This window comes from Nicotiana tabacum, chromosome 1, assembly GCF_000715075.1.
Source record: "Nicotiana tabacum cultivar K326 chromosome 1, ASM71507v2, whole genome shotgun sequence".
NCBI classification, from domain to species: domain Eukaryota; kingdom Viridiplantae; phylum Streptophyta; class Magnoliopsida; order Solanales; family Solanaceae; genus Nicotiana; species Nicotiana tabacum.
In genome coordinates this window covers 21,091,344-21,103,544 of record NC_134080.1, presented here as the reverse complement: position 1 = coordinate 21,103,544, position 12,201 = coordinate 21,091,344, and the positions used below count along the sequence as shown (strand labels likewise).

At 38.2% G+C, this 12,201-nt stretch overlaps 1 protein-coding gene across 21 annotated transcripts; it reads right to left on the bottom strand.

The window, feature by feature from the left end:
- Positions 1-734: 734 nt before the first annotated feature.
- Positions 735-11,582, bottom strand: LOC107808727 (uncharacterized). Of its 21 annotated transcripts, none has more exons than XR_012705436.1 (8): positions 11,235-11,372; positions 10,735-10,958; positions 10,413-10,632; positions 7,076-7,153; positions 6,909-6,993; positions 5,200-5,307; positions 4,396-5,119; positions 735-1,029 (listed from the first exon to the last, which is right to left on the bottom strand). XR_012705436.1 is itself a non-coding variant. In XM_075244615.1 (6 exons), exons 1-6 carry the CDS (start codon positions 11,511-11,513, stop codon positions 978-980), a joined length of 648 nt encoding a protein of 215 aa, XP_075100716.1. In that variant the 5' UTR covers positions 11,514-11,581; the 3' UTR covers positions 735-977. The 21 variants fall into 21 exon arrangements, 3 of the variants coding, with proteins under 3 accessions (XP_075100716.1, XP_075100906.1, XP_016488763.1); XR_012705439.1 differs by having other exon boundaries at positions 10,492-10,632; XR_012705442.1 differs by having other exon boundaries at positions 10,740-10,958.
- Between the last annotated feature and the right edge of the window lie 619 nt (positions 11,583-12,201).

The following is a 12,201-nucleotide window of genomic DNA, read 5'->3' as shown; positions in this document are numbered from 1 at the left end:
GCAACGTCGTGAAAATGCATCTCGAACCACGTCACAATCAATACACCCGTGGTTGTTAATACATTCCGACTCCGTCGAGATTTGAATTTGGGTCACATAAATGCGCACCCGAATTTAAGAATGTAATTTAATTAAGTCGCGCCTAAAGAGTCTAACGCCTTATTACCTTTGGGGAGGGCAGTGAAATTCACTAAACGGTCCATCCCAAATTCTAAGTATTTTATTATGACCTATTATTGAGGGCCCCGCAATTTGCATTTTATTTTTTTATTTGGCGAGGCTCGTCTCATTATTTTTAAAAAGAAAAACCTACAGTAACTACATTTTATATTATGTTTGTCTCTAAAAATAAAAGAAAGAAAATATACGATAATTAAATTACATGCTTGGCCAGCTCTAGCCTCCTATTAATTATCGGATTAATTATTTATGAGGCGGGGAATTGTTTCATGCCTTATTCCATGAGCGAGCATGTTTTTAACTTAATAAAAGAAATTGCATACAAGATTAATAAAATGCTAAAACTCATGCTAAACATTCTTCGAGTTGAATTTAAACTAACTTATTTAAACTAGGTTAATGGAATTAACTATTAGAGGCTGCTACTAATGGGGTTCGAACATGGTCCTATAAACTGCCTAACGGAGTCTGACAAAGTTAAAACTCAAAAGATTAAAGCTATGTTGCATTCGGCAAGGTTAAAAGCCACCCGCCCTATATGTACAAGACATGACTGGAGATGAAGTCTAATTATCAATATACTAACTACTTGTACATTCCACGAATTACATAACTATATCATGTATACTACTAAACAAACTATATATCACAGTATTAAACAAACTAAGTTTCATTTAAGTACAAACTACCTAATGCATTTTCCGTTGACTTAAAACCTTAAGGAATCATACAATCTACTAACACTTTATAAGACTTATAGTTACAAAAACCAAACGATTAAAAATTCTTCGCTTCTTTCATTTCATACTCATTGTTACTGCTACACCAGTGTGAAATTCGAGTGTGTACCTGGATGTTGAAACACAACGAGAAGAAGGAGAAAGTAGAAAAATCAGCAGCAGCAAAAGAAATGGCAGCAGCAACAGCAGTAGTAGCAAACAGTAGCAAATAGCCAAGAATCCAGTTGCAATTTCAGAATAAATCAAACAGCAAATAACAACAACCAAACAACCGCAAACGACCAAAGCCCAGGAAATCGAAATATGGCCCAGAAACACATAGATTGCAGAGGAGAAAACTATTAATATTCGGATGAGTCCAAACAGCTTCAAAACTTCAAACACTGGACAGGATTGCCTATTTCAAACTATGCTTTTGTTCTTTTATTAGGTGCTGGAGTTGAAATTCAGTTTAGAAACTGAATTTGAAGACTGACCCCTGACTTTAAAACCAAGAAAAACTGAATTTAAAGCCTCTCTCGACTAATTCTCAACCCAACTAGTTCCCTTTTATATTCTGCCCCCTTCCCTTTTTCTGATCTCCTTCTCTTTTTATCTGAATGTTATCAAAACTCTCTGCCCAAAACCCCCTCTATTTTCTGATTGTTCTGCCTCTCTTTCAACTCTTTTTTATCCTCTTTCTTAACCCCCCTCAGAAAAGAAGAACCCCCCCCCCCCTCTTATAGGCAGGCTGCCCATGGCTTAAAATAAACCCTAAAGGCTGTCCTTTCCACTTAGGATTGTCTAGGCATGGGGTTTTCTTCTACTTTAATCTGCTGAAATTCAAAAATGCAGTGGATATCCTACTATACAACAGGTTTCACTACTATTCTCATGTGCATTTTCAGCTTTTTATCATCAAGCCCATGTTGTTACTGATTTCCAACTGCTAAAGGTGCTTAACATATCATCAATCCCACTATTGGTCAATTAACTTCATTAGTTTAATTAATATTTTAGTACCTTACTGTCAGCTCACTTGCCTTTAAGCAATTCAGAACCTTTAAAACCCCAGAATACCCTTGAAACTCCTGTGATTTATTGTATTACCCTTAAGCTTAGAGGTTTGAGGTTATAGTCTATATAGACTTAACTCCTAAGACTGGTTTCAGGTTAGCTTACAGTTCTACAGCTACAACCAATTCCTTCATTTATTGATTCACACTCAGTCAAACAGGGAAGTTACTCTAATGGTATGAGTAGGTCATATTGGGAAGTTACTCCTGACCAAATCAAAGCCCAAGGATCAGACAGGCAACTGAGAAGATAAACAAGGATTACAAATATACTGAAACCAACTCATTGATACGAGTCCTTAACACAAAGAATAGGAGTCATGCTAGAAATCCTACTGGAAAGGGCAGCCTCATGTTTTTTCTAGTTTTTCAAGTGAGTTTAGTTGACGACACTTGCTTAATTGACCATATGAGCTACAACAAATAGCTAACAACCAATAAAATATATCAAACAGGTCATCGGATGGCTTTCAGTGACTTCAGATGCAACATGGGATTTCAAACACGACCTTAACTATCCTATGATTCAAAACAGCTTGGACATATAATTCACTGTAAGTTCAAGTAACAAGTATTCAGAAGAAAAATGACTACATAAAGAGTCTTTATGAAGACGGACAGAATCAAAAGAAGATAACATAAAAAAATCAAACAAACTAACTAATCATACAAGCAAATACAAATAACAAACAAAAGCAGAAGGGAAAGAAACTTATCTCGGAAGATCAAGAATAAAATGAACCAGGCCTGAACTGGACTCGACCTCTTTTGAGGTCGAATGGACCTTAATCGAAGTGTTCTCAACTGAGAACACCTCGATTAAGGTCTATTAAACCTCAACCCTTCACTTAATTGGACAAAACCCCAGGTTTTGGATTTCTAGGGTTCTCGGGGCTCAGATTTGGGGTGCGAGCTTTTCTGGTTAGATTCGAACCAAACCAAGCTTGGTTTGGTCACGAGGGAAGTCAGGGGAGTAACTGGTGTGGATTTGGGGTGGTTTGGCATAGGTTGAGGTTTAGCTCGAATCTTCAAATGAAGATTCGAGACGATAGGGGAAGGTTTGAGACCAACGATTTGCAGATCCGTGTCCAGGGGGTCGAGGTGCACTAGGGGTGTTAATCTGGTGGTCACCAGCATCGTTGCCGCCGGGTTTCAGGTGGGGGAATGGGGGGGCGGCGCTAGGGTTCTAAGGGTTTGGGTTCAGTGAGGGAGACGACTCGAGGGAGGGGGGTCTGGCTTAGGGCACGGGGTGAGAGGGACAGGCTTATATACGGGGTGAGTGAATGAATCCAAGCCGTTAGATCTAATGAGATCAACGGTTTGGATCACTTTAACTATATGAAACGGGGTCGTTTTGGTCTCTGTGGGGATTGGGTCGTGGATGGTGCTGGGTCGGATTGGCTGAGATGGGTTAGGGTTTGTGATCTTGGTCGTTGATCATTCTGAGATCAACGGCCCAGATCAAGCATAATCAAGACGACGTCGTTTGGACGTCCCTGAGGCCAACTGATCTGGACCGGGCAAAACAAATGCTTTGGGCCCAATTTTGGGTCCAATTTGAAATGGCCCAATCCCAATTTTATCCAATTCAACTTATTTCTTTTCCTTTCCCATAAAAATCCGAATTTACAAAATTCTAAAAAAATATTATAAGAAATATAAAAAATCAAAATTATATCACAAGATTCCAATTGATTTTTAGTGATAATTAACACACAATATCATATATTAATTAAACAAAAATCAACCTTTAAACGATAAAACGAAAAAATTAACAAGACAAATATTTTTGTGATTTTCTATTCATTCAAAATCGAATATGACTTTAATTAATTCCTAATAGTAGCACAAGATCCCAACTTTATGCGCGACATACATTTTTGTATTTTCAATTGATAAAACTAAACTATCACAGATAAAAACTATAAAAAATGCCAAGCAAATTCACAAAAATTTGTACAACAAAACCATTTGTTTTATTTTTCGATTTTCTTTTGGAGTAATTGTCGCGTAAACAAAAATCACGTGCTCACAAGTACTAGCACGAGAATCATCAATAAAGTACTTCTTCGTCTATCACTTTAAGATTACGTTTTGCTGCTATAGATAACTGATAACTCTTTAGTTGTTGAGCAAGTTTCAGTGGCCTTCGCTCTTCTGCCTACTAGTTGCAAAAAGTAAAGCTTCTCTATGAAATTTAATTATAGGCAAAAGCGTAGTAATGTTCAACAAAGGGGTCCAAAACTTCAAGGAAGTGGCCTCTAATCTAGCGAGAAGTGAGAAAAACTGGCAGGCTGCATTTCTAGATCAACAACATTGACAGATACAGATTTTAGGAACAGTGAGAAGCAGCACAGCTGGCACAATGAATAGCATAGAGTCCATTAATGAAAAAGAATGATGGAGAGTAAAACACATACCAATTAGTCCACTTTCCATCTAAATGTGGTAGACCGGGGACCTGTCAGCATATATCACATATTATTCGCAATTGGTGTAAGCAAGAGAGTGACAGGAATCAAGACACAGGCAACAAGATCTCAGGGCCCAATTTGTTCAAGCTACAGCAAACAGCTGTGGACAAGAAGGCTGCACTACCTAATACACATTGATGTAATGCACATGAGTGCAGGAGGCAAGAGAGACAGATGCTTTGTGGTTTAACCAACAATACTTTAGAGGAATCAATGATTTACAGCAGGAGTGTTCCAGTCAAGTTAATATCTTCATTAGTGTGATTATCCACCTAATCCTGGATTTCATTAGAAGCAGCTCAGAAAGTAGCTGATATGGAAATTAGGTACCACCAGTTGCAGCATTAGAGAATGTAATCACAAATCTTGGCATTCATTAGGAGCAGCTCTTAAACTAGCTGATATGGCATTAGCTACCATCAGCTGCAGCATTAGAGAAAGTAATGAGTGTGATGAGTTGCAAAACATTTCATTAACTAATGTGGAGAGTGACATGGGAACAGTTCAAATGTTAACTGTAAACAGAAGAATACTGGGGAACACTATGACAATTTCAGTGAAAGAACAAAGAGACTGGGTACCGGTATGTTGGTTTTCATGCCAATACATGTGACTGCATTGTGCTCATAACCAATCAGCTTTACTGATGTTTCCTCAGGAGCCAGCCTCACTGCAAAAAGCATCCAGTGGCTAACATCATTCTATAAGCAGTACTCAAGCAAAATGCAGACACCAAAGAAGACATTGCACCTCATAAACTTATAGCATCCAACTCTATTTGCTCCCAGTATAGAATGAAGAGGAAGAATGCATAAAATAAGTCCATCATCATAACCTCAGTTGTTTGCTCAACGTTTCCTGAATAAGAAGTATGCTTTTCAAATAGTCATTCTTATTGTAGTATGGCAATGTATCCAAATGCCAAATATAGTTAACACAGTCATTGCGACTCTCAGATGATTTACTCAGAGTTTCTCCAAGAAAATTATTGACATGAGCTCATGGAACTTTATGTATCCAGCAAGTAAACCATTTATGTAAAGAAGCACAATAAAGAATTTCCAGCGTGAGATTATTTAGGCCATCCGGACATTAGATTAACAATTTGTTCCTGACATTCATATGTCACAGACTGTGGATTTGAATTGCTACCTATGTCAAACACAAGCTGAGACAAGAGATCATTCCATAGCTGAGTATGATTACTCCAGGAAGCTATGAGGCAGGATGCAGCAGTGGTTACAAAGACAAAGTTACACAGCCTGTGATTGGGCCATCAATTGCTCTAGAGGTAGATCCCAACAAGCTCAAATTTTTAGGATGACATATGCTGAATGCTCTATGCAATATGGATAGAAAGGAACCAACGGGTCTTTAAAAAGAAGAGTAGAAGCTGGGAAGCCATTGGAAATTTGTAATGTTAGAGCAGCCCCGAGAGTCCAGATTTTGCTACATAGCCTTTTGTTCTAGTAGATAGATCTAGTCTTTTAATGTAGTATAGGCTTTTGTTTCTCTGGTTTTTGATACTGGTTAGATAGCTGACTATGTAATTAGTCGAGCTATGGTTTTGTAAAGCTTTACACAGAATACAAAGTTATTTACCTAAAAAAACAATTTGTTCCTGAACTTCATGCTGCCAGACACCCCTTCTAACATATTTAGAGGCCTACTGACGCCATTAACAATGTCAAACTTAAATAATGGCCTGCTTTTCTAGCTTGGCGTCACAAAAATTAAGAGTAGCATTAGTGAGAAGTTAGTCTACTGCAGTAAAGTAGATAGTAGACCCGCTATCCTTACTCCGGGTCCACTGTAAACTTACTTGTGAGTTGCTCTAAACATATTATATTAACACCACTCCAACTCCCACATTGGGTTCCCTAATGAGCTAAAGCAAAAAAAAAACGCATCCAAGATCAAGTAATGCCCAAATAATTGCTTTCTTACCCCACAAAAGAAAGAAGTGTGTCACGAGTACACTCTTATGTTTCCGATTTTCTTTTCATTTTGACAGTTAAATAGGAGGAAAGGGACCTCGTTTCAGGACACATCTCTCAGTCTCTTGAGATACAAGGTTAATATTTAATTTGTAAAGTTTCTAAAGAATGTAACTAAATTGAGAAAGAGAAAAAGTTTGAATTTTTATTACTCAAACAAGAGCAGAACATTCAGTTTTGCAATATATGCGTCCTCATACGTCTATAAATATCCCTAGTTTTGCTTATATATGGGTCGATAGTCTATACAGCTAAAATGTACTTTTCATGGGAAGTCTTTTCTTGGTACAATCAAAATAAAACAGTTCTCGTTGATCTATCTACAAAAGAATAACAGTTTTTTTCAATATCTTCATACACAATTACGATTATCCGAAGCTGTATGCTAATCCATTTCAGTTTTCTGACTACCTTAAGTATTAGACCAAATGCATGTTTTTGTAATAAAGAGATGTAACTTACTGTTGAATTTCTTCTTGGCTATCTTGCTCTCATTGAGAGTGTACGGAAAATTCTTTACAGACTCAGCATTAAATCGAGCTGCATACTGTTGATCAAAATAGTAAAGATATTTACATAGTATTTGGAGTAATTTTCCTCCATCTTGAGCAAAAGTTGCAGATAGTTACCTGTACAACGACAACATAGTATTTTGAATTGTTACGATCACTACAATCAATAATATTGGATGCGGCTTGAGTATTTACCTGCATTATTACATGGAATGAAGACTAAAAGAGTATCAGAGATTATGAATGGATTCAAAGTTAAGGAGGCTCAATATCATAAAATTTTCACCATCAAAATTGCATATTTAGATGACACCAAATATCAATCTACGCAGATATGAAGCCATTTCGATTAAGATAACTGTAGTTGTGTTTGACATGTCTCAATAGAAGCAGCATTGAATGATACAAAGCAAATCTTATAATAGTAAAAAACAATGAAGTAATTTTTTTTAAGAATGAATTAGAAGATTTAGAAGCAGAACTATCTAAATGATCACCAGTTGTTTCTTCACTGCTACTTTATGAAAGTTTCATATACATATTTGATTCAGCACTTCTTTAACATATAGCTCAAGGCATGACACATTAACTGTTCACCGCTTTTTTACATTTTCTCTATCCCAACTTACATCATCTCCAAATTTCGTCTTTCATAACAACAACAACCCAGTAAAATTCTATGGGTGTGGGGTCTGGGGAGGATAGTGTGTACGCTAATCTTACCCCTATCCCGATGGAATAGAAAAGTTGTTTCCGATAGACTCTCGGCTCAAGAAGACGTAAAAGACAGAAAGAGACAATATTTCAGTACCATCAACAAAAACCATAGAAATAATAATAGCATCATAAGAACCAGAAATAGATGAAACTCAATTACAACAACTAGTAAATAAGGCCCGGTGCTATGGAAAAAGGAAATATAGTGTGAACACAACATTAACCACTAGCAGTCTAAGACAAACCCTATCAAACTAGCCTCACACTCAGTACGAAGCAGAAAAATGCTCAACTACCTCCTAACCTACAACCCTAATGCTCGACTCCACACCTTCCTATCAAGTGTCCTCGGAAATCTGAAGCCACACCATGTCCTGCCCAATCACCTATCCCCGATACTTCTTAGGCCACCCTCTATCTCTTCTTGTACTCGCCAAAGCCAACCACTCACACCTACTTACCGGGGCATCAGGGCCTCTCCTCCGCACATGCCCAAACCATCTTAGTCTCGCTTCCCGCATCTTGTCATCTATATGAGCCACGCCCATCTTCTCCCGAATATCTGCATTCCTAATATTATCCACCCTAGTGTGCTCGCACATCCACCGTAACATTCTCATTTCTACTACTTTCATCTTCTGTATATGTGAGTTCTTAACCGCCTAACACTCTGTCCATACAATATGGCTGATCTAACCACCGTTTTATAAAATTTTACCTTTGAGTAATGATAGCACTTTTTTGTCACATAGGACTCCAGATACTAACCTCCATTTCATCCACCCAACCCCTATACGGTGTGTGGCATCCTCGTCGATCTCCTCGTCCACCTAGATAACCGACCCAAGGTACTTGAAACTGTCTCTTGGGGATGACCTGTGATCCAAGTCTCACGTCCATGCCTGCTTCCCTCGATTCGGTGTTGAACTTGCACTCCAGGTATTCTGTCTTAGTCCTGCTCAACTTGAAACCCTTAGACTCAAGGGCCTATCTCCAAACCTCCAGCCTCTTGTTAACATCACCTCACGTCTCATCAATCAGAACTATGTCATCAGCGAACAACATACACCATAGCACCTCCCCTTGAATATGGCATGTCAGTGCGTCTATCACCACGACAAATAAGAACGGGCTAAGCGCAGATCATTGATGTAACCCGATAACAATCGGGAATATTCTGAGTCGTCTCTCATTGTCCTAACCCGAGTCTTAGCTCCGTTATACATGTCCTTGAACGCTCTAGTGTAAGTTACCGGCACACCTTTTGCCTCCCGGCATCTCCAGAAAACCCCTCTAGGGACCTTGTCATACGCTTTCTCTAGGTCAATAAACACCAAGTGCAGATCCTTCTTCATATCATTGTATTATTCCATCAACCTCCTAATAAAGTGGATAGCTTCCGTAGTTGAATGACCCGGCATGAACCCGAACTGGTTGTCAGATATAGTAACGTTCCTCCTCACCCTCAGTTCCATCCCCCTCTTCCAAATTTTTATGGTATGACTTAGTAACTTGATACCACTATAATTGTTACAACTCAGTTCAGTTTGGTACCTGAGCCTCAGAAGAAGTTCTAACAAGTGCAGACAGCACATGCAATTGTGCGGCCGCAAAACCTGGTCGCACTGACAAAATTTCTAAAGTTTAGAGAAGGTGCAAAACGACCAAGTGTGAAGCCTCGCCAAAAGTGCAGTCGCAGATAGAAAAGTGCGGTCGCAGAAGCTGAAGTGCAGCCGCAGACCAAATTGTGCGGCTGCAGAATTCCTCATCCTGCAGAACCAAGAAAAGCGCGAACCGCACATGGAATTGTGCGATTGCAGAACCTCCCGAATGGCATTTTCGTCAGCGAATTTCAAGGCACTGTAGTCTATAAATAGACAGGAAACACTTTTTTAGGGCAAGTTTTGAATAGTTTTTAGCTATAGCAGTTATCTTTTGCTGTTTTGGGAAAGTTGTAACTATTTTGGGTGAAGAATCATTAGTTTTATCAATTTAATCTTAGTTTATGGCTTTAATTGGTTCTTCTTCTTTTTCTTTACTTTCTAGCATGATTAGCTAGATTTTCTATAGGGTTGTGACCCAACCCTAGTGTATAAACCTTATGGATCCTTAATTTAATGCTTCTTTATGATTAGGTGTTTATTATTTAGCCTTGCTATGCATTATTTCTATATTTAATAGTTGCAAACATTGATTCATGCCTATTTGACTTGATTCTTACTTGAGAAGAGGGAGTTAGTCTAGGAAAACTTGGCTAACAAGAAATTGGGCTATTTAAGGTTTTGGCTAGTCTAATTAAAGGGTTTGAACTAGAGATAGGGAAAACACGACTTGGGCTTATATCAACTGATTAAATTAATACCCAATTGAACTTGAGAAAGCCAGTTTGGGTATAACTACTCAATAAACGAGAGGTATTAAGTTGGTAATTGAGAGTTGAGAGTTACAATACACCCCGGTCAATAAGACAAGCATTAACGTGATTTACCCATTAGGTTAGCACCTAGGCAAATGTTACATCCCTAGGCTTTTTCCCATTTGATTAAAAACATCAAAAACAATTATTCACTTTCTAGTTTCTTCTAATTAGTTTACATTTATTAATTTTATCAAGTTAGACTCTCTGAGTGCCCCAAATCACCTAGCACAATATCTCGATCCCCCTTTTCATTCAGAAGACCATGAAAGTAAGTTTGTCATCTCCGCTTAGTTTGAGCCTCCCCTATCAATACTATACCGTTCTCGTCTTTGATGCACCTCACTTGATCCAGATCCCGAGCCTTCATCTCTCTTTATCCTTAGTCAAGGTTCCTCACCTAATCCTCGGTCATCCTTGAACAGGCCTCTTCTTCATCCTTATCATGATATCGACGTCCATCACCAAGAGCCTATGCTGTGTCGTGAGGGTCTCACTCTGGATAACCTTGCAATCCTTGGACAACCCTCTATCGCACCTCCTGAGGAGTAGATAATCAATCTGAGGTTCGCCAACAACAACAACAACATACACAGTATTATCCCACATCGTGAGGTCTGAGGAGGATAGTGTGTACACAGACCTTACCCTTAACTTGTGAGGATCGAGAGGCTGTTTTCGTCAACGTACGTTGGAAAGTAACCAAATGCTCCTCCCTCTTCGGAAAACTAGAATTTGTAATCACCAGCTCAAATGCCTTAGCGAAATCCAACAGCAAGGTTCCTCCTCCGTTCGTATCCCCATAGCCGAAGCCGCCATGCACCTCGCCATAGCCACCAGCAGTCGACCCAATATGTCCATTGAAATCTCATTCAATAAATAACCTCTAGTCAGTCGTCTTTCATAATCCAAAATGCTAAATTTCGTCCAATAAGTTGTATTTATACAATGCTATAGCAAATACCACACTCGTACTAAATGCAAGCAACCTTCTGATAATTATTCAAAATGTCGGAGAAAACATGTTTCACATTTTGTTCACATGAATTGTAAAACTACACAATGACTAATTCAAAAACATAGATACAATTACGAGTTAATTATCCGATAAAATAATAAAAGAATTGCGAAAAGAGGAGGTACCAGAACAATGCTTTTGCAGAGATGTTGAATGGATGCGACACTGACAATATCACGATGAGATTTGAGCGGCCAATCATAGTAATCAGAGGGGACGCGTTTGAAGCTGAAATCGACGACGCCGTTGGCGCGAAGAGTGCCGGAAAGGCGATCTTCGGTGGTGGAGGAAGTTGATAGAGAGAGGTTTTGAGAGAAATGTTGAGAGAGAAGAGAAGATTCGAGGTTCGATAGGCGTTTGAGGAGTCGAGTCTGGACTCTCTCCAGCTTTGCCAATGCTTCCATGGCTCTATCGAAGCTCCAGAGATCACTGTGTTTCGGTGAAGTTTTCGAGCCCACGGTCCAGTTTAACAAGTCTGATTCTCTTTCTTCTTCCGTTTATGAAAAATGTTGTTTCGGTCCGTCAAGTATAACTTAATTCGAAATTAGTCCCACATTATTTTGTTAGTAGTACTTGACATCTCACATTAACCTATTACCAAAACTTACTACTCCCTCGGTCCCAATTTAAATTATATTTATCATTATATTGACATAAAAAAAATTATAACTTATAGTACTTTAATATAGTTTTTCAAATATCAAAATTTTGATTTCAAAATATTAAGTTGATCTAATCTAATTTAGCTTCAAAACTTAATCCAATTGACTATCAAAAAATAAAAAGTGCTGCATAAATTAAGACAGAAAAAATATTACATTATAAACGAATGTCATTGGAAGGTAGCTTCATGTTATAAGCTTTTAGTATTCAATTTGTATAAAATGACTCCACTTATTATATGTGTCCAAAAGAGAGAGTTTTGTAACTCCAAATGGTTCCTCAAATTAGGAAATATGCTTAATTTTGCCCAAATTTTATTATTCGAACCCATTTGATCCTTTAAGTTTGAAATAATTGAACATTTTTGTTGTAAAAATAGCACGGTATAGTCAGTTTTCGGACTGGTCATTCATAAATAGCCAGCATTTA

Excerpts from the sequence above, each read along its gene's own strand:
- LOC107808727 (XM_075244615.1), bottom strand. The coding sequence starts at position 11,513 with ATGGAAGCATTGGCAAAGCTGGAGAGAGTCCAGACTCGACTCCTCAAA. Across the intron at positions 7,178-11,234 it reads TCTGCAAAAGCATTGTTCTG|TCTTCATTCCATGTAATAAT; the intron begins GTACCTCCTCTT and ends ATACTCTTTTAG. Across the intron at positions 5,120-6,908 it reads AGCCAAGAAGAAATTCAACA|TGAGGCTGGCTCCTGAGGAA; the intron begins GTAAGTTACATC and ends TGCTTTTTGCAG.